The sequence below is a fragment of the Medicago sativa genome, chromosome 7 (assembly GCF_051527215.1).
Source record: "Medicago sativa cultivar Bolivia chromosome 7, Bolivia_mono, whole genome shotgun sequence".
In the NCBI taxonomy this organism is placed as follows: Eukaryota; Viridiplantae; Streptophyta; class Magnoliopsida; order Fabales; family Fabaceae; genus Medicago; species Medicago sativa.
Window position 1 is genome coordinate 16,911,695 of NC_140755.1, and position 27,208 is coordinate 16,938,902.

The 27,208-nt window shown below is 36.8% G+C and overlaps 1 protein-coding gene across 1 annotated transcript; it reads left to right on the plus strand.

Moving 5' to 3' along the window:
* Window positions 1-2,687: 2,687 nt before the first annotated feature.
* LOC146904664 (uncharacterized) lies at window positions 2,688-3,293 on the plus strand. Its single transcript, XM_085727534.1, has 2 exons — window positions 2,688-2,815; window positions 2,929-3,293. Exons 1-2 carry the CDS (start codon window positions 2,746-2,748, stop codon window positions 3,150-3,152), a joined length of 294 nt encoding a protein of 97 aa, XP_085583660.1. The 5' UTR covers window positions 2,688-2,745; the 3' UTR covers window positions 3,153-3,293.
* Window positions 3,294-27,208: the final 23,915 nt, after the last annotated feature.

A 27,208-nucleotide genomic window follows, 5' to 3' on the forward strand; every position in this document is an offset into this window, starting at 1 on the left:
TTCAATTGTTCTTAATGCTTTTTATATCCTGATCAAATATAAACATGATTTTGTGAGAACGAATGACTACTGACCATAGCTTTCGACTTAGACCTAATTGAATTGTTCTAATAAACATGGTTAGTCTAGGAATGGATAATCGTTTGTTAGTGATATTAGGTTAACGTGCTTAAACCTTTGATGATTATTAGACCACCTAAGGAATTAGGGGTTGTAGTTTAAAAAGAGGGTCCTAACTCAAGGGATTGATTAGGGCTAATTTGTTAACTATCGTGAAACTAGAGAATCATTAGTAATAATAGGTGCAGTAACCAATTAGGGGAAACATAGAGGATTCGACAGACCTGATCTCATCTCTCTCTCCATATTTTCTTAATCAACTTTATTTCTGTTTCCTGATTTAATTAAAATCAAACCAAATCTACTGCCTAGTGGCAAAACAAAATAAATTTTATACATCCTAATTATATAACGAAATTGAATTATTGAAGTTAAAAACAGTCCTCGTGGGATCGATATTTTTACTACTTCGATAGTATTTGGTGCACTTGCCAAACGTCTATCAGTGGTGGTGGGGAAAACGATGGTGACAATGGCAGTAAGGAAGTCGATGGTGACGGTGGTGGTGTGAGGATGGGGTGTGTGTGAGGACGGGGTGTGGTGCTAGACAGTGGTGGTGAGGATGGTGACGGTGGTGGTGAGGAAGTCGATGGTGACAGTGGTTGTGTGAGGATAGTGATGGGTCACTTTCACATAGAGAGAAACGATAAAGAGAATGGTACAGAGGAGAGATACAAAAATTGGTGTGTTGTGTTTTTACATAATTGCCCTGGATATAAGGTGGAAATGACAAAACTGTTCCTGGTGTTGGTATTGTGTCAAAAAATTTGTGTCTAGTTATCATTCCTATATCATATGAGAATGACATCTTTATATGAGAATGAAAGGAATAAATCCCATCAGATCAAAATAGATCATCCAGATTAAATGCTATATTTTAATTAACAAAAAACAGATGGTCCAGATTAAAAGCTATATTTTAATTAACACATGTGTCTTCTTGCCCTCAATTAATTATGAACCTTTCAGCTTCTTCTTCTCTCATCTACCATGTTCTGCAAAATTGATTTTCCAATCTTATTGTTACAAAGCTTACTAAGCCTATTAATAACTGAACACAAAAAATTTGACACAATACAGACACCATGGGCAGTTTAGACATTACAGACTTAAAAGCAGGGACATTTTTATAACAACACCACACTCCATGATCTTCTTCCTCCCTTCTTTGCGTCCTCCCTTCCACCGTCCATTGCTTCATCACCACCACGACCCTCTTCCATCACCGTTGTCCTCACTGCCGCACTCTTCCGTCCTCCTTAGTGACCACCACCATTCTCGTTGTCATTCAATTTGTTCAGATTTGGAACTCACGGTGCCGACGACCTCATCTTCTCACTTACGTCGACGAAGATCTGTTAAAATCTTCACCATCATCCTCGTCAGTCACAAACATCGTTGTCTCTTTGATTCATCCAGATATGAAAACCTCATGTCGCCGACGATCTCCTCTTCTCCCTCACACCGTCGGAAATCAGTTCACTTTGGCGATCTCCTCTGTATCACAATCAACATTGACTTTGTGGTGGTGGTTCGATGAATGGTCGTCGGAGATAGGCTCATGGGTGAGATAGAGTTGTGGAGGAGAGAGAATTGAAGATAGGAAGAGAGAGACTATGAGTTGCAGAACTGGGGAGAGGAAGAGGGAAAGAAAAAATAAAAATAAAAAAGTGGAAAATACGTAAAAAGATACGGTGTTGATTTTGTGTTAAATTTTTTGCGTCAAGTTATCATTATTGTATTAATAATAGAAATAAGGGATCCGGATCCTCTCCAGCCGACATCCCTGTAGCAGCCTCTCCATCTAACAAACCAATCATTAGATACATCCAATGGATGATATGGAAAGGCAATAAAAAGTTGGAAAAACAATCTGCCAATATCTCCAAATTCAATTCGTACACATAAATATTGCTTGCATTTATTACCAAATTCTCAAAATGAGCAATCAGCGCCTAATTTCATATCAGGTTTTTTTCCCGGGTTATGTATGCTCACATCCCTACCCATTCCCGGGTTATTTACGTGTACGGATTGAATTTGGAGATATGTGCGGATTGTTTTTTCAACATTTTATTGCCTTTTCATCATCCATTGGATGTATCTAATTGTTGGTTTATTAGATTGAGAGGCTGCTGCAGAGATGTCAGAGGGAGAGGATCCAAATGCAGAAATAAGAATTCCTAAGGATTTCTATCGAAAATACATCTGAGAGAAGAAAATAATGTTAATTAGATGGAAAATTTGAACAAAAGTTAAGATATTGAAACTTGGTTGGGTCATTATTTTAGGACAAAATATTTTTACAAAAGGTCAATATTTAAATAAATTTTCATATAAATAATATTTTTTTGAAGAAATATAAATAATAATATATTTTGTCCTTTAACATTTATTATCAATCCCATCAAATAAAACAAATATATTTTTTTTAGGGATAAAACAAATATTAATAACTACCTAGTCAAAAAAGGAAACACTAATAAATATATATTAGAAAAGGCAAACATTCAATGTTTTTAAATTAAGTATCGAACTTTAGTGATGCATATATATTGCATTATCCTATTTCATAGTCCTCACATTCTCAGAGTTCTATATTGCAGTGTTTGAACAAATATCATCATGAAGCTAGGAAGCATTATCCTATTTGTGGTGGGTTTGTTTGCTCTCTTCACCCTCACCTACGGATCTGGTATGTTTATTATATAATTATAATAATTATTATAAAAATGACTTGAAATATTTATATATCATATAAAAATGATTTGAAATATTTATATCATATTTTTGTTTTTTATGTTGTAGATGTAGTGCACCCCGACATGAATTTTTGTCCCAGAACTCTATATGGATTGTGTGGTCCCTGTCTGGACAGTTGTTCTTTTAAAACCTGTGAAGAAGAATTCAATGCACGAAATAAAAGTGACCCTCGGAGTTGTAGATGTGACACTACTGGCAATAAACACAAGTGTTCATGTTGGATACGTTGTGGATTGGAAGATGAGAAAATGGTTTCTAAACAAGGATGATTATGTTCCTGATCGTAGATGATTTAGGAAATTTTATTCAAAATGTAATAATTAAGGGAATTTAATAATAATCTCACATCCTATTTTATGAGGTGTTTTCCTCTAACAAAAACAAAAAAAAATCTGTTCTATAAGGTGTTATATTTTGGGTCTCATTTTTACATTTTTTTGTCCATTTTAAAATTTGACCATTAATTGAATAACAAGTCATCCTGTTTGGTGCATATGTTAAGGAGATAGAATATGATAAAACTATCGTATCCTAGTCAAATCCTCTGTTTTGTTAATGGAAACCTATTTCTAATCCTATCATATTTACCCTTTGTTTTTCTAATTCATAACTTTTGGTGGGTTAGAAACCTGCTAACAAAAATATCACACGCCTGTTGTTTTATTAACAAAGGATCCATCTTCGACTCCCACTACAACCCACTCTGCCTTTCATTTTCATGTGGATTTTCAATTTCTAATCGACATCAATTTTTCAATCGACATCAATTTCCGATCCTAATTCTATGACTTTCAAATTTCTGTTCCTAATTTTGGTATAATCGACTTCAAATTTCTGATTCTAATTTACATCAATTTCCATTCAACATCAATTTGATGTCAATTTCTGTTTCTAACCGACATAAATTTACATCAATTTCTGACTACTAATTTTGTGCTAATCAACATCAAAATTTTGCCATGAATATTTGAGTTTGTTTTTTGCATGGTCGCTGCATGCTTGAATTTGTGTTTCCACGAATATTCTCAAATTTTTGCGGAATATTTTAGTCTATGTTGCTTCGTGCTAATCGACAAAAGAAAAATTAATGTTATTTTCTTTTTTATCATGGGTGCAAACACATGTCACTATCATATCATATCTTTATCCAACTTTTTTTTTGTGGTGGTCGCATTGTCTATACCAACTGAGTTAAGTTCACGAAGACTTCTTCATCCAACTCTTTATCATATCATGTCTATATCATATCATGTCCTCCAAACGGACTCTAATGTGGTTTAGAAAAATATTGTGGACCATTTTTCCCTTTGTAATGGAATCCTTTTGAGAAACGAGGCTGGTTTTCTTATAAAATATTTTTTATTTTTTTGCATATGATCAATTTTCGCATACTTGTTTTTAATTAAAAAAAAGATATATCGATTAAAAAAAAAATTGACTTACACCTAGGTTAGCATCATTGGGACACACTCTCCTCGCCTTCTAGGAGGGGTTTGAGAGAGAAGTCAAGATTGCTACATAAGATGCTCTTACATTCATAAACTAAATTAGCAAATTCATTGGAAATATTGCGAGTTGAAAGAGCATCTACCAAAGTCTTATTATCCCTTTCAAATAATTCTTTGAGAGGAATATTGTGAGCAAAAAGAGCATCCACCAAAGTCTTACTATCCGTTTCAAATATATAGTTAATGAGTAAATCATCAAATTCGTCCTTGAATTTGCAAGACCAGCCAAATTTGTCCCCCAATTTGTCGAAATATCGCATTAGTCCCTGAATTTTTCAAATGTCAATCAAATTAGTCTCTACGTCAAGTTGTGGTACTAATGGTGCTGACGTGGTCTGTTAACCTCTCACAAGCAAGGACTAATATGTCCGAAAGTGACAAAATTACCAAGGACGGAATTGATTAATTTGCAGAAAATTGGAACTCTGATTTGCAGAAAATGGTTGTTATATAACGGCTCTTTCTTCCCAAAATCTATAAAATTGGAATCCTAATTTTATAATCTATAATCTAGAGTACAAAATCCCCAAAATTTCTTCCATTAATTGATGACAATGTTCTTCCCCGATTCTAAAAACTTCAAAAACTAATTTTTTTGATTGAATCCGAAATCCAAAAATCCCCAAAATTTCTTCAAGCTTTGGTGTTCAGGTTGAGTCCAAAATGATGGGTGGTGGGTGTATGGGCAAAAACAGTTATCAAAGTCGATCTTCATCTTCAAGCTATATGTTTAATGGTGATGTGAGAGTGTTTGAATGTTGGTGTCCCAGAATTTGTGATGTAAGGAAAGCCAATATTGTCAAAAACCCGTGAAGGTCTTTTTATGCTTGCCCACTGCCAAAGGTTTGTTTAAACATGACTGTGTGATGTCAGAATGGCTTGTTTAACTTCTACTGATTTCTAATTTTTTTTTTGTACAAGATGATGTTGAAAATTGTGAATTTTTTGTCTGGGTTTATGAAGCTAAAGAACTGGGTTACTTTGAAAACAATGGAATTGGTGCTGGTCATGGAAGAAAGGCAAGATTGATGGAGAAGTTTCAGTCCATGGTTAAGCCTGAGGAAAGTGGCAATGAAGATGTTAGGAGGGCAAAGTTGAAGGACAAAGATGACTGTGTAGGAAGTGAGCTTAGGTTGATTAAGTATTTGATAGTCATAATTTGCTTGTTTGAATTGTTTCACATGCTATTGTATTGTACTAGGTGTGTGTAATGTTGTAATGAAAAGAGGTTAAAGATGAATGAATGCAACCTTTCTGTCGAAATATTTTCATAAAATTAGTCCTAAAATTATATAAAAAAAAACCATCAAATAAGTCCTTGAATTATTTAAACAGATGTCAATGTGATCCTTGATTCACATATGTGTAGAACAAAGTAAAAAAAGTAAAGAGAAATAATTTGATTCTTGATTATACGACCAAATAAGTCGTAATTCATTCATTGCACTACAAGTGCAAAAATATTACATAGGATAAAAGCAACCTAACTATGGGACATTAACAAGTCATAAGTCAAAAATCCCACGTTCTTAAATATTACATATCCAAAAAGAAACACAACTTTGGGGGATAATTTAAACAAGTCTAAATATTACATTTTCCAAAAGCATAATTTAACCAAGCATCAAGCATTACTTCAATGGAAATCCTAGGGTTGGGATGAACTTCATGAATTGGGGTTGAATAGAACCGAATGACCCATAACTTGGATATGGTACTCTAGTAACTCCATAAGCAGTTGGATGTTGTGGAGCAAGACCCCTCACTGTTGTTGCTTAGACCTGTCAGTCGAAATAACTGATCCTCAAATGCCATACCTCCTTGTACGTACTCCCTGCAATAAAATAGATCAAATTAGTCCCTAAATTTCTAAAAGTTTCAATCAAATCAGTTCCTAAATTAATTCATTTACTATCAAATTGATCCTTATAAAAGAGGAGTAACACGGGTTTTCTACATATAATTATTTATTCATTTCAATCATTCTTTAAAACTTATTTTTGTAAACTAAAAATTAAATAAATGTTTGGGACTTTTCGGGGAGGTTAAACTGGGATAGATAATCGTATTAGGTTAAGAGTAAGCACGAAAGTGAGATTGATACCGCATTTTCACCGAAAATCTTAAACATTATGTATATGGGTCATATTACTTAAATGTTTTTCACCGCTTACTATTGCATCCAATGTTGAACTATAACTCACATATGACAATTAACATATCTCCCTTAAGTGTGAGACTCTCTATGATATGGTAAATAATGTCAGTCGATGGCACAACATGCTAAACAATGTTGGTTGGATATAATTTCATGAAGAGAGGTTTTTGTTCCTTTATTTTCATGAAAAGAGAGAAAATAAATTTAAAAAGAAAAAAGATAGAAAAAGAATTTGACAATGAGAGAAACACTAAGAAAAAAAAAAAGGAGTGTGTGTTTTATCTGTGAGAGTATAGAGAAGTAGAGTGAGATGTTGGTTATTTTACGGGTTTGTTGATGAAGTTAGAGATTTTTGAATAACTATTTTACCAAAAAAATATACTAAATCAAAAAATGCAACATCATATTAAAATCTCATAACCATGTATCACATCTATATCACATCTATATTTTTTCATTGTCAAATTCTACAAAACACCAAAAGTAAAAGAATTTAAAATAATAGAGGTTGAATAACAAACATAGTATAAAAGCGAATGACATCTAATAACTAAAATTTAAGATTAAGAAAAATTAAACAAATGACATAAAAACTAACAAAACAAATTATTATAATCTTGATACTTTTGGGGGATCTTAGATTGGGTTGAATCATCATATTAAGTTAATAGCAATCACACAAATGAGATTGACACCATATTTGTACAAACAACCTGAAGGAAATTAAGTATATATGTCATCTCACTTAGATGTTCAAAATCTACTCTTTCATTCAATTTAGAATGTTAACTCACACATGAAACATTAACATCTTTAAATCAAGTGTGTGACTATCCACGTCTGTAATTATGTAACATAGTCCAATAAGGTCAAATAGAGGCGTAACATGTTCGAAAAGGTGGCTTGTTGTGTATTTTTATGGGGGGAGGTTTATGTTCTTTTCTTTAATGAGAAAAGAAAAAGGAAATTAGAAATAAATAAAAACAACACGAAAAAAGAATTTGAACATGAGAGAAAAAATAAGGGGAACAAATAAGTATTACGTGCTTTGTCTATGAGTGTGTATGGAATAGAGTGAGTTGTCGGGTTTGTTGAATGAGTTGGATTTTTTCGGGTCATTATTTTACCAAAAAATTAGACTTAATTAAAAAACACCAAAAGTCATTTTAAAATGTCTAATAAGTGTCTATTCTGTCAATTCATCATAACATTTGAATTTTTCCATTGTCACATCCCACCAAAGACCAAAAATTGAGGAATTTGAAATAATAGAGGTTGAATAATGTTTTATCTTGGTTTTTCGGGTGTCAAACATTGATTAAGTTTGAACCTTTTTAACCTTTGATATCTCATTTTTTTCTTGGGAAGGGAAAAATAAGAAAAACGCTTGAGAATCGAGGTACGGGAGTTGTTTTCGTTACGGGAAGGTGTTAGGCACCCATAACGACTATAGTATCCTATAGGAACCGTCTTTACTTTCTACGCGCGCGCTTTATTTTTAAATGCTATTTGAAAGTGTTATTTACACCTAAGGGTTTGCTAGGTTAAGAATTGGAGGGAGAAGAATGTGTTTGAATTTTGTTTTATTGGACTTGGAGAAGTTTTGGCTTCTTGCCTACATACCCTTTTTAGGAATCAAACTCCATGTAGTTCTCTTCCAAAAAATGTTTTTTGTTTTTGTTGGTTGATTTTAATTTTGAAAATGAAATTTTGAAGAATAAGAGAGAGAGGCCTCAAGGGCATAAGATTTGGAAAATGTGAGGTGGAATTAGTTATTTTGCAAAATGAAGTCTAAGTATGATTAAATATTCATGAAAGTTTTTGTTTAAGAAAATAAAGGGAAAATTCAATGGGATTTGGATCCCAAGGTTTCTTTAGAAAATTATTTGAGTGAAGTTGTTCATGTTTTTTTGGAAAAGAGAATTTTTTCTAAGTATCATGATTCCTAAGCATACATCTAAAGCATACGTTCCCTAAGCATACATCTAAAGTATACACTCCCTAAGCATACATCTAAAGTATCCATGTGATGTGTGTGCATGTGTCGGTGCTTGTGTCAGTGTACATCATTAGAGTCCATTGTCCTTTACATATTCCCTAGTTTACATTCTATGGTCTTGCAAGAAATTAAAAGCATAAAGAAAATTACAAAATCCCTAAGTTTTTACATACTAAGTCTTGGCAAAAATTTAAGTGAAAGAAATAAAAGCTAAGAATAGAAGATGGAGGATGAGATGCTTGTGGATGAATGAAACATGAAATAAAATGATTAGTAGCACAAGGTGTAATGTGGGGAAAAATATAAGCAAGTGAACATCCCAAAAAAAGACCTCAAAATACACCAAAAGCAAAGGTAAAATATACCTAAAATTTAATCACAAAGGCAAAGCCAATACATGATTCCTAATCCTCCCATTTCAATAAATTTCCATAGGCTTTAATTCAGTCTTGACAATGAGGATTAGGGGAAAGTATCAATCTATACCATTATGATGCATTTTTAGACCTATTTTACACTTTAATTCCACATAGAACTATTTACATAACTTGTGAAACAAGTAAGTCACAAATCAACACGCCAAATAGTAAAATAACCACAAATTCAGAGGCATATATATCATAGAATCACACAACAAGTAGCACCATCATATATCAAAGTATTAGAATCAAGACCATACCACAAGTTCACAAAATTTAACAAAACAAGTGAAAAATATTAATGAGAAACATCACATATATTTTTTTACAGCTTTTATCATGCAAAAATATCACAAGAAACAAGTCTCAAGTATCAATAACAATCACAAGAACTTTCACACAATTTTTGGAAGTCTTAACAAGATTTTAACAAAATTAAAAGTACTAAACAAATTAAGAGATCAATATTTTCACCTATATTTTCCTAACCAATATTAACAGGTAAAAATCACCAAGAATCAACAAAAAATATCAAGAAAAGCATTAGGAAATTTCTTAGGAATTTTTATAAAAGTTTTTGGTATCACAGGGGTGCAATTATCAAAAGGCAGTGTTAGAAATAGCAAAAAGACAAGTAAAACGAAATTCAACAGCAAAGTTAGGCCCAAGCCCAAGGTTAACCTGGATCTGGATCTCAGGAAGTTACAGGAGCCATAGGATTGATCCAGATGGATCAAACCTAGATCCAATGGCCAGGATGCAAGGGGAATGGACCGGTGCTAGACCGGTCCGGTTTAACTACCTATAAATACCTAGGAGGACCGGTTCAAATCGTTTCCTCCTTTCGTTTCTCTCTCTAAGTTTTCCCTCTCTCACTCTAACTCAACGTTGCTCTCTTCTTCTCACCGGTTTCTGGAAGAAACTGGTCGGAGAAGATGAAGATCGGCCGGAATCTTCATGATTCCGCCGGAATCTTCATCTAAACCACCGTCACCTCCAGATTCTGACGAGGTTGAAGCTTTCACCGATTTAAATGAAACAAACCCTAATCTATTCTATTTTTCCTCCTAAACACAAATCCAATGCCAGAAATCACATGCAAGCACTGAAACGTTGTAGATCGGAGAAAAACTTTTACGGTTTTCAAACTCTTTTTAGATCTTAAAACTTTTTCAAAAGAAACTTTCTTGAGGCTCACCGATCTACATCATTTCGTCGATTAGACACACTCACGCGCCTTCGTTGATGTTTTGAAAGAAAAGAAGAGAAGGTTTGTGATATTACCTGTCTTAATCGGAGATTCGAACAAAGATTTCACTGGAGAGCTTCGTAACTGCTTCTGATTCTTCTGATTCGAACAAAGATTTCACGGTGAGTTTCTTCTTCTTCTCTGGTTTGATTCTTCTTCGTTTTCACTTCGATCCTCTTCTTCTCTCCTCAAACCCTCTGTGATCGTGCTTGAGTTCGCCGTTAACAATGGTGAATTCGCACTCGAATTGCAGAGGTAACGATTCGATGATGAGGATTCTTTGATGAATCACTGAGAATCACCACGAATTTGTGGAATTTGGCTTTGAATTTTGATTCTAGAAACCTAGGGTTTCATAGTGTTCTTCGTGTTCTTGATGATTTTCTGAAAACGGTTAGGGTTTTGATCTTCTTGAGAAGAGAGAGAAATAGGGAAAGTGTTTGTTGAGTTGGCGTTGAATGATTGATTCCTTTTCTGTGCATTGATGATGTGTCGTATTTATAGCTGACAAGTGTGATGCCTTGGCCAATAGCTTGCTGACATGTGTTCCTGGACTTGTTTGGCTCGTATTTGGACTGAATTTGGGGCTTGGACCATTCTGCAATTTCTGAAATTCAAAGGACTAAACTGCAATTTCTGAAAACGGACAAAAAGGGCAATTTTGACCAAAGGACTAAAATGCAAATTGAAAAAGACATTAAAAGGAAAATAAAATGGAAGAAAGGACTAAAGTGCGATTTTTAAAATCTTGAAGGACTGAAATGAAAATAATAATAAAATTGGAATAAAATTGGTAAAATGGAAAAAACGTAAAGTGAAACCAATAAAAAACACAAAATGGACTAAAATGAACCAACTACATAAATGAGGTACTTCAAAGTAACCTCTCTCTGTCAAAATTTTGTGTGAAATGTCCAAAATGCCCATAGGGACTAAAATGACTTAAAATGGCTCAAATGCAATTTTAAAATGGTTTTTAACAGGGAATTAAAGCAAGAGTTTATACAAGCAAATTGAAAAGACTCAGAGACAATTTTTAGGGATTAAAAAGAGTTTTAACACGGGAAATGACTAAAATACCCTTTTTTATGAATTTTGCAAATAACATTGAAATGAAATGCAGAGAAATATGCAATTGATCAGAGACAATCTTCAAATAACCTGGAATGCAAGAAAAACCCTTTGGATGGTTTAAAATGCAAGAAAACATAGACAAAGTCACAATTGAAAATTTTTCAAGACAAAGACAGTAAAACGTGCAGCTAAAACATAGTAAAATATCAGGGTAAACAATATCAAATTGGCAATCTCTCAAGAGTAATAGACACATATCAAATATGGAAAAACATTTTGATCAAGTATTTTTAGGTCCAAAATTAGAGTATAACAGCTGCCCCTATTTAAGTTTCTTTGTCCGGAGGGTCAAGAGACGAAGTCTTTGATTTGACGGGACGAAGATACTTAAATATTAACATTTGCACTGTTTTTTGGACATAAAAATACGCTCTCACATTTGCAAAATCATGAATGCCATGCAACATTTTGATTATGAATGCAAGGCAACCAACTGGAGTCTACAAAGCATGTCATATCACTGGGGATCTTGGTAAACATTGACAGGGTAGACAAACCAAGGGACAAAAGGTAGGTACAAGCTGTTCTTTGGATCGAACTAGCCACTTGACTAGGTAACACAAGCAAAAGGTGGGTACAAGCTGTTCTTTGGATCAAACTTGCTACTTGACCGGGAATAGAAGTACAAGAAAGGTACAAGCTGTTCTTTGGATCGAACTTGCCACTTGATTGAAAACACAAACAGTTAGGCGGGTACAAACTGTTCTTTGGATCGAACTTGCTGTTTGAACGGAGACATAGACAAAAGGCAGATACAAGCTGTTCTTTGGATCAAACTTGCTGCTTGATCAATATCACAACATGCAGGCAGGTGCAAACTGTTCTTTGGATCAAAGTTGTCGTTTGACCGGTAACAAAACATAAGCCGGGTACAAACTGTTCATAGGATCGAACTTGTCGTTTGACCGGAAACATATGCCTATAAGCAGGTGCAAGCTGTTCTTTGGATCGAACTAGCCACTTGACCAATAACAAGACATATAGCAAGATACATTGAAGGTTTGAATCAAGATACAAATTGAGGGTAGATCGATATTGACTTAATTTGAAGATAGACATGACCATTATTGTTGGCCCAAAAGCAAATTGAGAGTGGATTAGCATTGGTTTGAATTGAATTAAAAGTTGACATTGAAAGAGACATTGAAAGTTGAAAATAATCAGAGACACAAACATAGACATAGACATGGAATTGAATTGAGAGTTTAATAGAGACATAGACATAGACATTGAATTGAGAGTTGAAATTGGATTGAAGCGGAAGTTGAGATTGAGTTGAATTGAAATTGAGATTGGAAATGCAACATGTACGTATGGTATAACAATATCATCAAATGTATGAGCACATAAAATGCATGATTATGCATGTATGAATGTTTGGAAATGCATGATTGGTTTACAATTTGGCAGGAAAGTTTCACAGAGACAGACAAATCCTTGGAAGATCGGACACGTGGTGGCTCGTGCTATAACATATGTACGTGGACATCCTCTTTGGAGAGACCGTCGTTGAGGGACGTATCAAAGCCATGGCTGAGGGCAATATATCATATCACAGATGCAAAACTTGCAGAAAAGGGAACCTCGGAAGACTCCTTGATACAGGTTGGCATGTCAGTGCTGGGCAAACATTGGATGTTCGCATTTGTGGTCAATGCTTTTTATATCATTTTTCATTCTTTCCTTTTTATTCTTTCATTTTTTAATCCCATTTTTGCCTGAATCGCCCTTTCGGGTTTTCGACTCACCAGGAATAAATTCTTTTCATTGCCCCATTTTTGCTTGAATTGCCTTCATAGGTTGTCAATCAGCGGGGTGCTCATTTTTGCCTAAGCCGCCCTTTCGGGTTTTCGTCTTAGCGAGCTTTTCATTTTTATTTTCATTTTTTTTTCGTTTTGTTTTTCATTCTTGCCATTGACCACAGATCATCCTGGGGAACAAACTGCTTGTAACATGTATTGAAATAGACATTGACGCTCATTTATTCATGCATGTTTCACTGGAATGTACCCTATTGCTCATGTTTGCTTTCAAAATAGACGGAAAAGGTTTTTCAATTTTCAAAAATGTTTGTTTCAGACGTTGACATTATCAAATAGAAAGAAAATATTTTGTATATAGCATTGAAAGTAGAAGGAAAGTAGAGTTTCAAACAACAGCACAGGCTCAAATTGATGTAGAAGAGTGAGAGTCAGCCAAAGGCATAACTCCATGGATTTACAAAGCTTGGAAAATGGTAATTTTATTGGTTGGTGGTACATTGAACACGATGACCGCTAAATTTCATAGAAATTTTGAATTCACAAGTACAGAAGCTTCTGATGAAGACGATCATTGACAGCTGCAGATGCCCCAAGGGGTGATGGTGATTTGCCAGATATAGTTACTTGTCTTTCATTATCGATCTCATTTTTGCATGAACCGCCCTTTCGGGTTTTCGGCTCATCGAGACGCTCAATTTTGCCTGAGTTGCGTACAATCTCAGCGAGCTTTTTCATATTCATTTTTTTGTCCCTAAATTTTGCCTGGATCGCCCTTTCGGGTTTTCGATCCACCGGGAAGCGCATTTTTGCCTAGGCCGCCCTTTCGGGTTTTCGACCTACCACGCCGTTCTTTTCACATTTTTAGACAAAGTATTTCTTGACTATATCGGCATTTACAGGATTCGGAAGTTCAACACCATCCATGTGTGTGAGGATCAAAGCACCACCAGAGAAAGCCTTCTTGACAACATAAGGACCTTCATAGTTAGGTGTCGACTTGCCCCTTGGGTTGGGTTGCTGGCTTATCCTTCTTTTCAATACAAGTTCGCCTTCCTTGAATTCTCGAGGTCGGACCTTCTTTTCAAAGGCATTCTTCATTCGCACTTGATACAACTGTCCATGAGCCAAAGCATCCATGCGTTTCTCTTCAATCAAATTCAACTGATCATACCGACTTTGACACCATTCAGCCTCGGTTAGTTTTGCTTCCATGATCACTCGAAGAGACAGAATCTCCACTTCCAGAGGGAGGACTGCTTCCATACCATATACCAGAGAAAAAGGTGTTGCCCCGGTTGAACCGCGCATCGTAGTACGGTAACCATGCAAGGCAAAAGGTAGCATCTCATGCCAGTCTTTGTAAGTAGTGACCATTTTCTGCACAATCTTCTTGATGTTCTTGTTAGCGGCCTCAACTGCACCATTCATCTGAGGTCTATAAGGAGAAGAGTTGTGATGTTCAATCTTGAATTCTTCACATAAAGCTTGCATCATGTTATTGTTCAGATTGGAACCATTGTCAGTGATGATCTTGTTGGGAACACCATATCGATAGATGATGTTATTCTTGATAAATTTCACTACCACTTGCTTGGTCATACTCGCATAGGAATCAGCTTCAACCCATTTGGTGAAATAATCAATTGCCACTAAAATGAAACGATGTCCATTAGAAGCCTTTGGCTCGATTCTTCCGATCATGTCAATGCCCCACATAGAGAAAGGCCATGGGGAAGAGATAACATTGAGGGCATGTGGAGGCACATGAATCTTGTTAGCATAGATTTGACATTTGTGGCATCTCTTGGCATGTCTGTAGCAGTCACGCTCCATAGTCATCCAGTAATAACCGGCTCTTAGTAGTTTTCTTGACATGGTGTGACCCGTAGCATGGGTCCCGAAAGTACCGTCATGTACATCATACATCAATTTCTCAGCTTCTTGTTCATCAACACATCTCAACAAGACCATATCATAGTTCCTCTTGTATAGGATTTCTCCGTCCAGAAGGAATCTACTAGCCCATCTCCTCAAGGTCTTTTTATCCCTATTAGAAGCACCAGGTGGATATTCATGATTCTGCAAGAATTGTTTGATGTTATAATACCAAGGTTTTCCATCATTCACATCTTCATCAGCCTGATCTGGCATATTTTCAATAGTAAACACGTGAGTGGGTCTATCAAGACGCTGCACCTTGATTATGGGCACGTCATTCCAGTGATTCACACGAAACATGGAAGACAAAGTAGCAAGAGCATCAGCCATCTGGTTTTCATCCCGAGGGATATGGTGTAGCTCAACCTTTGTAAAGTATGTCAACAGACGTCTTGCATAGTCACGGTAAGGGATCAGCTTCTCATGATGAGTCCCCCATTCACCTTTTATCTGATTAATAACAAGTGCAGAATCTCCATAGATGTCAAGGTGCTTAATTCTCATATCAATGGATTCTTCAATGCCTAGGATGCATGCTTCATATTCGGCCACATTGTTCGTGCATTCAAAAGTTATTCGTGTAGTGAAAGGAATGTGGTGTCCCTGCGGAGTTACAATAATGGCCCCAATCCCTTTACCATAAGCATTGACAGCACCATCAAATACCAATCCCCATTTGCTATTGGCATCCGACCCTTCATTAATCAGTGGTTCTTCACAGTCTTTTGCTTTCAGATACATAATCTCTTCATCAGGGAAATCAAACTTAATCGGCTGGTAATCATCAAGAGGTTGACAAGCAAGATGCTCAGCAAGGATACTTCCTTTGATTGCTTTTTGAGCTTTATACACGATATCATATTTAGATAACAACATCTGCCAGCGTGCAATATTTCCAGTAACAGCAGGCTTTTCAAAGATGTACTTGATCGGATCTATTCGGGATATCAACCAAGTTGTATGATTCACCATATAATGACGCAGGCGTTTGGCAGCCCAAGCTAAAGCACAACAAGTCTTTTCAAGCATTGTATACCGAGTCTCACAGTCGGTGAATTTCTTGCTCAGATAATAGATAGCATGTTCTTTCTTTCCAATCTCGTCTTGTTGACCGAGAACACAACCCACAGACTCATCTAACACTGACAGGTACATAATCAAAGGCCTTCCTTCCACTGGCGGGACAAGGATAGGTGGTTCCAACAAGTATTCTTTAATGCTATCAAAATCTTCTTGGCATTCATCATTCCATACGACAGGCTGATTCTTTCTGAGTAATTTGAAAATTGGTCCACAGGTAGTAGTCATGTAAGATATAAATCTTGAAATATAATTCAGGCGTCCGAGGAAACCTCTGACTTGCTTTTCAGTTTGAGGGGCTGGCATCTCTCTGATGGCTCGGACTTTGTCAGGATCAACTTCAATACCTCTTTGGCTGACAATAAAGCCTATCAACTTTCCAGATCTTACACCGAATGTACACTTGTTAGGATTCAACCGCAGCTTGTACTTTCTCAATCTTTCAAACATCTTTTTCAAATACACAACATGCTGCTCTTCATCACTTGATTTCACAATCATGTTATCAACATATACTTCAATTTCTTTGTGAATCATGTCATGAAACAGAGTAGTCATACCTCTTTGATAGGTAGCACCAGCATTTATCAAGCCGAAAGGCATCACTTTTTAACAGAACGTTCCCCATGGAGTGATGAAGGATGTCTTTTCCCTATCTTCAGGCGACATCCATATCTGGTTATAGCCGGAGAAACCATCCATAAAGGAGAACACTTTGGATTGAGCAGTACTATCAACGAGCACATCAATATGAGGCAATGGGAAGTTATCTTTCGGACTGGCTTTATTCAAATCTCTGTAATCAACACACATCTGCACTTTCCCATCTTTCTTTGGCACTGGTACAATGTTGGCAATCCATTCAGGATATTCAGCTGTCATGAGGAAGCCCGCATCAATTTGCTTTTGCACCTCAGCCTTGATCTTAAGAGCCATGTCTGGACGAGACCTTCTCAATTTCTGTTTGACGGGAGGGCATTCAGGTCTTGTCGGTATCCGATGTTCCACAATCTTGGGATCTAGACCCAGCATATCTTCATAGGACCATGCAAAGACATCTGGATAATCATGGAGAAGCTGAGTGATCTTCTTTTTTACCTCTGGCTCAAGTGCAGCACCAATTTTGATCTCTCGCTTGTTCTCTTTAGTACCCAGGTTGACAAGCTCGATCTCTTCATGGTGGGGCTGAATGGCTCTTCTTTCTTGCTCAAGCAGTCGAGTGATCTCATACGGTATCTCTTCATCATCCTCCTCATCTTCAGCTTCATATACAGGGAATTCAAAATTTGGAGGAACCGCAGGGTCACTCTGTTCAACGGGTTTATTATGGTTCAATCTGCATAATATGATTGTGATGATTTTAGAAAAATGTTTTTCATGCATATTTTTTAAATTAATAAGAAAATACAGATGTTTTGGTTTTTTCTGGCATTACCATTATTTCCAAGAAAAAGACACTAAAAAGTAAAAAACAAAGAGTCGCGGGGAAGACGACAACTTTTATTGATAACGGCAATGCCGAAACAAACATGCCCTTACAAAGACATCACTTTCGCCTTGGGCAGAGCGAAAGGATTGTTATTTTGAAAACAAAGAAAGGCATGAGCAACAAGACACATTACATGGAAGCATGCATGACTAAAGGAACATCAATGGCCTCCCAATTTCTCACGGTGCCTCCTGGTACAACAAACGTGGGCACATAACTACTTTTAGCAGCATCTTCAGCAATATCGTTAATAAACCCAGCACTATAGAAAGTTCCTGTTGAAACGCCCGAGGTCGGGGAGAAACCGAGGCCTTCTCTGCGCTTATTCTCCAAAATTTGTATCACTTTGCCCCAGCCAGCAGCTTGCCCTTCTTGAACAGCTTTCTGGGCGTCTTTCAATGAAGCCATAGTAGCACTACCTCTTCGGGGTTCTGCACCTTCAACAGTCAAACCTTGAAATGACGTCCCTTCAGCGGACCCTGCTTCAACACAAGAGAAAGATGACACTTGGCTAACCAGATACGCTTCTTCACCATGTACAGTGACAAGCTTACCATTCCTCACAAACTTGAGCTTTTGATGCAGAGTGGAAGTTACCGCCCCAGCATCGTGAATCCACGGTCTTCCGAGGAGGCAACTGTAAGAGGCGTTGATGTCCATGATCTGAAAAGTGACCTGGAATGTCTCCGGTCCAATGGTAAGTCCATGATGACTCAACTGTCTCAATATAGACTCAGGCATTACATTTAAGGACGATCCAGTGTCCACCAACACATTGGATATCATGTCAGACTTACAGTGCACTGAGATATGCAAAGCTAAGTTGTGATACTTCCCTGCTTCAGGGAGTTCATCGTCACCAAACCCCAAGTTATTACAAGCAGTAATGTTACCCACTATTCCGTTGAACTGATCCACGGAGACTTCATGATCAACATAGGCTTGTTCCAGTACTTTCATCAACACTTTCATGTGAGCTTCTGAGCTCAGGAGTAAAGACAAGATGGATATTTTTGACGGAGTTTGCAGCAGCTGGTCGACAATCTTATAATCCCTCTTTTTAATAAGCCTCAAAATTTCGTCCAGATTAGACTCTTCAATAGACTGGCCCGATGGGCTGGCATTCTTGTCAATATGAGGAGCAACCGGTGGAGTTACTGTAGCAGTAGGTGTAACGACCTTCTTCTGAAACAAGGGTGGACGAACCCTTCCACTTCTCAGAGTTGTAGTTTCTTCAGCAATGTTACTAACCGCAGCTGGGGATACCAGAGGCACCTCTACCCCATTCTCAATCATAGTTGCATCATACTTGTAAGGGATTGCCTTAGTAGAGGCATAGGATACCGGGCCATGTAGCCTGATCACCAAGGGTTCAACATTCCTTGTCTGAGGCACACTCCCAGCAGGAGAATCATGAAACACCGGCACAATCATACAAACGTCGCTGGCAACCAAGTACTTATTGTCCATTAGGCTCTGTATATCACCCTGCACTGTACAACAACCCATAGGATTCTGAAGACACTCAGAACAGGAAGCATGATCGTGATTAAACAAGGAAGCTTGACAAAGCTTGACATGTAGCGGCACCAAAGGAGTAGCAACATTACGGACATCTAAAGTGGGAGCCCCTCGAGGATTCCGAGATGTTTCAACTTTATCAGAAGCCGCAATCATGTTAACAGCTGCATGGTCTGGAAGTGGATTGTCAAGAACGTGTGGAACACTATTTTCAAAAGTCAATCGTCCTCTGTCTATTAGATCCTTTACAACGTACTTCAAAGCATAGCACCCTTCAACATCGTGGCCCTGAGCGCCCTGATGGAATTCACATCTGAGGTCCTGTCGGAACCTGGGAGGCAATGGCGTAGGCGGAGGCTTGCCTGGCTTGGTGACGCAGTGCCCTTTAGCTAGTAGAATTGGGAGCAGATCAGCATAACGCATTGGTGGAAAATAAGGCCTGGGCCGATGACCCTGTTGTTGTGGCTGTTGCTGTTGAGCAGGAGGCTGCTATTGTACCTGCTTGGCAATTGCATTAACGGGCACTGGTGGTTGACCCGGTGGCAGAGGATATTGCTGGTAGAATGGTGGGAAGAAGGGATGTTGAGAGTACTGCATATATTGGTAGGGTAGGGGTAACTGAGCAGCATTAATAGGAGCGACAACAGCTGTAGACTGGTTACCGGACACCATCCCTACTTCGGATTCCTTCTTCTTATGGTGGCCGTTACCATACTTCTTTGGCGCACTAGCTGAGGACTCACCTTTTCAAGAACAATGATACCTTCTCTGATTCTTGGAGACATCGGAGGTCTTGAGATGGAGATCACGGGCAATATCCAAAGGAGTAGGGGGATGCTCAAGACCCGTGAAAGGTACCCCCTTAGCAATAGATAGATCCATCAATCAAGAATAAGCCTCGAGTGTGGGCACTAACTGAAAGTCGGGAAAAGTGAAGCACCGATAGTCCCGATCATAAAACTGCACTAGAGTGTGTACAAGCTTCTCATCCACATTAGTCCGGAGAAGAGTAAGTAAGTCCCCGTAACGACGTCAGAAATCGGTCGGATCCTTGATCTTGAGTGCCAAATCCCTCAAACTAGCCAAATCCACTTCCTTGAACTTGTAGGACTTAGTCTTCCCCATTCCTACAATGTTTACAAATTCAATTTGTCTAAGCCCTTCGATAAATGCATGGAAAAAGTTTATGCATGTATGCATGTATGCATGTATGCATGATCACATTCAAGTACGGAGAGAACATGGGGGACACGATGTCAAGGAGTCATGGAGTCATGGGGGACACGATGTCCGGTGAAACTAGGGCTTCAGATAATAGTAACCGGGTCCTACAAAAGGTTCCCAAGTCGCAACCTCTCCGACGTATATCATGGTGCTACGAGACAAACACTCGCTCCATGATTACGCGTAAGAAGGTCTAACCTGAGTGTAGTATCGTGTGACGACTAAAACTCGAGACAACACTCGGTTTAGCCTCCGCACTACATCCTACAAAATGGCCATGGATGGGTTCGGTTATCTACGGTCCATAGCGTCATAGAACAATTAGAAGTAAAGTGCCTAAACGCGACAACACGTGCCGACAACATCACCCCCAAAATGCCTCATCTATGTGGGATTGATCGCATAATCCAATACACGAGGCAACCCTCGGAATGAATTGTCGATTATATCCCCCCTAATTCCTAAATTCACTTATCCCGGGTGTAGGACTTTTGATATTCTCACCCCTACACGTTAGCAAGAATTTAAACAATTATTCGCATAAGAAAGCAAGTAAAAAAAAGAAGCAAGTAAAAACAAAGCGCGAGCGTGAAAATAAAGACTAGGCGTAACTCTCGAATCTCCCCAGTGAAGTCGCCAGCTGTTTTATCTTGGTTTTTCGGGTGTCAAACATTGATTAAGTTTGAACCTTTTTAACCTTTGATATCTCATTTTTTTCTTGGGAAGGGAAAAATAAGAAAAACACTTGTGAATCGAGGTCCGGGAGTTGTTTTCGTTACGGGAAGGTGTTAGGCACCCATAACGACTATAGTATCCTATAGGAACCGTCTTTACTTTCTACGCGCGCGCTTTATTTTTAAATGCTATTTGAAAGTGTTATTTACACCTAAGGGTTTGCTAGGTTAAGAATTGGAGGGAGAAGAATGTGTTTGAATTTTGTTTTATTGGACTTGGAGAAGTTTTGGCTTCTTGCCTACATACCCTTTTTAGGGATCAAACTCCATGTAGTTCTTTTCCAAAAAAATGTTTATTGTTTTTGTTGGTTGATTTTAATTTTGAAAATGGAATTTTGAAGAATAAGAGAGAGAGGCCTCAAGGGCATAAGATTTGGAAAATGTGAGGTGGAATTAGTTATTTTGCAAAATGAAGTCTAAGTATGATTAAAAATTCATTAAAGTTTTTGTTTAAGAAAATAAAGGGAAAATTCAATGGGATTTGGATCCCAAGGTTTCTTTGGAAAATTATTTGAGTGAAGTTGTTCATGTTTTTTTGGAAAAGAGAATTTTTTCTAAGTATCATGATTCCTAAGCATACATCTAAAGCACACGTTCGCTAAGCATACATCTAAAGTATACACTCCCTAAGCATACCTCTAAAGTATCCATGTGATGTGTGTGCATGTGTCGGTGCTTGTGTCAGTGCTTGTGTCGGTGTACATCATTGCAGTTCATTGTCCTTTACATATGCCCTAGTTTACATTCTATGGTCTTGCAAGAAATTAAAAGCATAAAGAAAATTACAAGATCCCTAAGTTTTTACATACTAAGTCTTGGCAAAAATTTAAGTGAAAGAAATAAAAGCTAAGAATAGAAGATGGAAGATGAGATGCTTGTGGATGAATGAAACATGAAATAAAATGATTAGTAGCACAAGGTGTAATGTGGTGAAAAATATAAGCAAGTGAACATCCCAAAAAAAGACCTCAAAATACACCAAAAGCAAAGGTAAAATATACCTAAAATTTAATCACAAAGGCAAAGCCAATACATGATTCCTAATCCTCCCATTTCAATAAATTTCCATAGGCTTTAATTGAGTCTTGACAATGAGGATTAGGGGAAATTATCAATCTATACCATTATGATGCATTTTTAGACCTATTTTACACTTTAATTCCACATAGAACTATTTACATAACTTGTGAAACAAGTAAGTCACAAATCAACACACCAAACAGTAAAATAACCACAAATTCAGAGGCATATATATCATATAATCACACAACAAGTAGCACCAACATATATCAAAGTATTAGAATCAAGACCATAGCACAAGTTCACAAAATTTAACAAAACAAGTGAAAAATATTAATGAGAAACATCACATATATTTTTTTTACAGCTTTTATCATGCAAAAATATCACAAGAAACAAGTCTCAAGTATCAATAACAATCACAAGAACTTTCACACAATTTTTGGAAGTCTTAACAAGATTTTAACAAAATTAAAAGTACTAAACAAATTAAGAGATCAATATTTTCACCTATATTTTCCTAACCAATATTAACAGGTAAAAATCACCAAGAATCAACAAAAAATATCAAGAAAAGCATTAGGAAATTTCTTAGGAATTTTGATCAAAGTTTTTGGTATCACAGGGGTGCAATTATCAAAAGGCAGTGTTAGAAATAGCAAAAAGACAAGTAAAACGAATTTCAACAGCAAAGTTAGGCCCAAGCCCAAGGTTAACCTGGATCTGGATCTCAGGAAGTTACAGGAGCCATAGGATTGATCCAGATGGATCAAACCTAGATCCAACGGCCAGGATGCAAGGGGAATGGACCGGTGCTAGACCAGTCCGGTTTAACTACCTATAAATACCTAGGAGGACCGGTTCAAATCATTTCCTCCTTTCGTTTCTCTCTCTAAGTCTTCCCTCTCTCACTCTAACTCAACGTTGCTCTCTTCTTCTCACCGGTTTCTGGAAGAAACTGGTCGGAGAAGATGAAGATCGGCCGGAATCTTCATGATTCCGCCGGAATCTTCATCCAAACCACCGTCACCTCCAGATTCCGATGAGGTTGAAGCTTTCACCGATTTAAACGAAACAAACCCTAATCTATTCTATTTTTCCTCCTAAACACAAATCCAATGCCAGAAATCACATGCAAGCACTGAAACGTTGTAGATCGGAGAAAAACTTTTACGGTTTTCAAACTCTTTTTAGATCTTAAAACTTTTTCAAAAGAAACTTTCTTGAGGCTCACCGATCTACATCATTTCGTCGATTAGACACACTCACGCGCCTTCGTTTATGTTTTGAAAGAAAAGAAGAGAAGGTTTGTGATATTACCTGTCTTAATTGGATATTCGAGCAAAGATTTCACTGGAGAGCTTCGTAACTGCTTATGATTCTTCTGGTGTTTGATTTGTTGTCTCTGGAAACCGAAAATAAATCGGTGAGTTTCTTCTTCTTCTCTGGTTGATTCTTCTTCATTTTCACTTCGATCCTCTTCTTCTCTCCTCAAACCCTCTGTGATCGTGCTTGAGTTCGCCGTTAGAAATGGTGAATTCGCACTCGAATTGCAGAGGTAACGATTCGATGATGAGGATTCTTTGATGAATCACTGAGAATCACCACGAATTCGTGGAATTTGGCTTTGAATTTTGATTCTGGAAACCTAGGGTTTCATAGTGTTCTTCGTGTTCTTGATGATTTTCTGAAAACGGTTAGGGTTTTGATCTTCTTGAGAAGAGAGAGAAATAGGGAAAGTGTTTGTTGAGTTGGCGTTCAATGATTGATTCCTTTTCTATGCATTGATGATGTGTCGTATTTATAGCTGACAAGTGTGATGCCTTGGCCAATAGCTTGCTGACATGTGTTCCTGGACTTGTTTGGCTCGGATTTGGACTGAATTTGGGGCTTGGACCATTCTGCAATTTCTGAAATTCAAAGGACTAAACTGCAATTTCTGAAAAAAGGACTAAAAGGGCAATTTTGACCAAAGGACTAAAATGCAAATCGAAAAAGACTTTAAAAGGAAAATAAAATGGAAGAAAGGACTAAAGTGCAATTTTTAAAATCTTGAAGGACTAAAATGTAATTTTTAAAATCTTGAAGGACTGAAATGAAAATAATAATAAAATTGGAATAAAATTGGTAAAATGGAAAAAACGTAAAGTGAAACCAATAAAAAACACAAAAAGGACTAAAATGAACCGACTACATAAATGAGGTACTTCAAAGTAACCTCTCTCTGTCAAAATTTTGTGTGAAATGACCAAAATGCCCCTAGGGACTAAAATGACTTAAAATGACTCAAATGCAATTTTAAAATGGTTTTTAACAGGGAATTAAAGCAAGAGTTTATACAAGCAAATTGAAAAGACTCAGAGACAATTTTTAGGGATTAAAAAGAGTTTAAACACAGGAAATGACTAAAATACCCTTTTTTATGAATTTTGCAGATAACATTGAAATAAAATGCAGAGAAATATGCAATTGATCAGAGACAATCTTCAAATAACCTGGAATGCAAGAAAAACCCTTTGGATGGTTTAAAATGCAAGAAAACATCGACAAAGTCACAATTGAAATTTTTTCAAGACAGACAGTAAAACGTGCAGCTAAAACATAGTAAAAAATCAGGGTAAACAATATCAAATTGGCAATCTCTCAAGAGTAATAGACACATATCAAATATGGAAAAACATTTTGATCAAGTATTTTTAGGTCCAAAATTAGGGTATAACAAATAAAAAAAAAGCATGAAAGCAAATGCTATCCAAAAACTAAAAATTAAAATAAGTAAAAAGTTAAACAAATGATATCCAATACCTGGCAAAACAGTTCATAAGAAAGTTTAGACAATATAGGGAGCCTACACTAGGTTGACCTATAATATTAGGCTAAGATAAATCACATAAATGAGATTGGCATCGCTTCTTCAGTTAAAAAGTCTAATAAGCATGTACTTTGTCAACTCAATAACATATCTATAATTTGTCATTGTCACATCCTACCAAATAAATTAGAAAAGAAAGAAGACGGAAAAAAGAATTTTAACATGAGAGAAATGACAAAGAAAAAAATAAGGAGTGTGTGCTTTGACCTTAGGGAATATGGAGCGTTGATGATAATTTTACGGTTGGAAATTTTGTGGTAATTATTGCACTAAAATATTAGACTCAATTAAAAAATATCACATCATTTTAAAATTTCTAATAAACATGTATTTTGTCAACTCAACATAATACATCTACATTTTTCTATTGTCAAATTCCACCAAAAACTAAAAGAGATTGAATTGAAATAAAGAAGGTTGAATAAAAAAGAAAGAAAACGAATGACATCCAATAACTAAATTTTAAGATAAAAAACTAAATAAATGACATCCAAAAATTAAAAGAACAACTCATGATAATATTCTCACTACCGGGGGGATCCTACATTAAGTGAGATTGACATCGCAAATTTACCTTAAACATTCAGACATTAGTTATATTGGTCTTATCAGATATAACCTATATGTTTCTTAACATATACTCTTGCATCCAATGTTGAACTTTAACTCACACTTGACACATTAACTTCTCTCTCTCTCTCTCTCTCTCTCTCTCTCTCTCTCTCACAAGTATGAGACTCTCCACATCCCTGATCTACCACTAGGAACTACTCACCCTTCCCCCACAAAGTCGAACTGGGTTATGTTGTACCTGAAGTGTAAACAGCAACCGCAACACCGCAACTTTAAATAATAACGCAGCAACCGCGACTTCGAATAACACCGCAGCCACCGCAACTTCAAATAACAACGAACCAGATTCTGTAAAACAAACTAGAAAGCAAACCTGTATAATCACGTTAGTATTAATATGAGGCGTCACGAAGACTGTCCTTGGAATTTATCTGCCTTAATGTGTGCAAACTCCCCAGGATTCAACAGGTCCTTCTCCAAGTTATGGAGGTTACAGAACAACAAGACTGATAATTTGATCAGGTAGATGTTTATCTCAGGAATTAGAAAATTGTAGGAGAAGAAAACAAATTTGTGAGGTATGCCTGTGGTTTTATTTTTGTTGCTACTGATCAAGTATGAGAAAGAACAAAGCTTAACTTTTCTATATTTTATTGTTCACGTCAGAATGTGTTTATATGGCAACAAAATTGACTCAGTCATGCAAAAATAAAGCCACAATAATAGCTAACAAATTTTTAACGTTGGGAATGAAAAGTAACTGATATAAACATGTTAAATGTGCTAATTAATTTTTTTAACTTTTGAAATATTTTATATAAAAATACAATAATCCTCCACATATTTCAAAAGTTAAAAGAATGAATAAAAGAATTTTTCTGAGTAAACATCCGTAGATGTAATGCATCGGAACAATATAACAAGCTATGGAACCTGTCCTAGACTAATAAGACTTAACACACAGTGAATTGGTTTAGCAAGCTATGGTACCCAAGACACTTGTTATGTGTTAGAGGTCTCACAATCACATTACACCCCCACAATTCTAGCTGTTACGCCGTTGTGCACTAATAGGCCATGCGCGTGCCCGGTATTCATGAGTGCTCTAGAGACCCGCCACGGTCTCATGCAAGCGGCCCCACTTGACACTCATATAGGTGATTCCATCTAGTGCATGCTCCAACCACACACCACCTATAAGGGCTTATGGTAATCATTAAAAGCCTTTTAAGCTTACCCTTCAATTTTATATAGATTAGCACTCTCACATCCAATATCATACACCATAGGAAAGGGACGAAAAATTTTAGTGCTAACAGAACTAACAAGTAACTTGTTTTTCCCATTGAACCTTCTTCATGGGATCTCCAATCCCAAAGGTTGGGTTACCATTACTTATCGTTTTCAATTGGCTCAAGTCCCATTCCCCTCGATGTTTCACATATTAATTTCATCCCTAGAGGCTTTGTTAGTGGATCGGCTAGATTCACTTCTGATTTCACATAATCGATCGATATAGTTCCATATTTTTGCAATTGCTTTACTACATTATGTCTCAGACGTACATGTCTATTTTTGCCATTGTAAGATGTATTCTTTGCAATAGCTATAGCCGATTGGCTATCACAATGAATTGACAATGAA

Coding starts and splice junctions, on each gene's coding strand:
- LOC146904664 (XM_085727534.1), top strand. CDS start 2,746: ATGAAGCTAGGAAGCATTATCCTATTTGTGGTGGGTTTGTTTGCTCTC. Junction 2,816..2,928: donor CACCCTCACCTACGGATCTG/GTATGTTTATTA, acceptor TTTATGTTGTAG/ATGTAGTGCACCCCGACATG.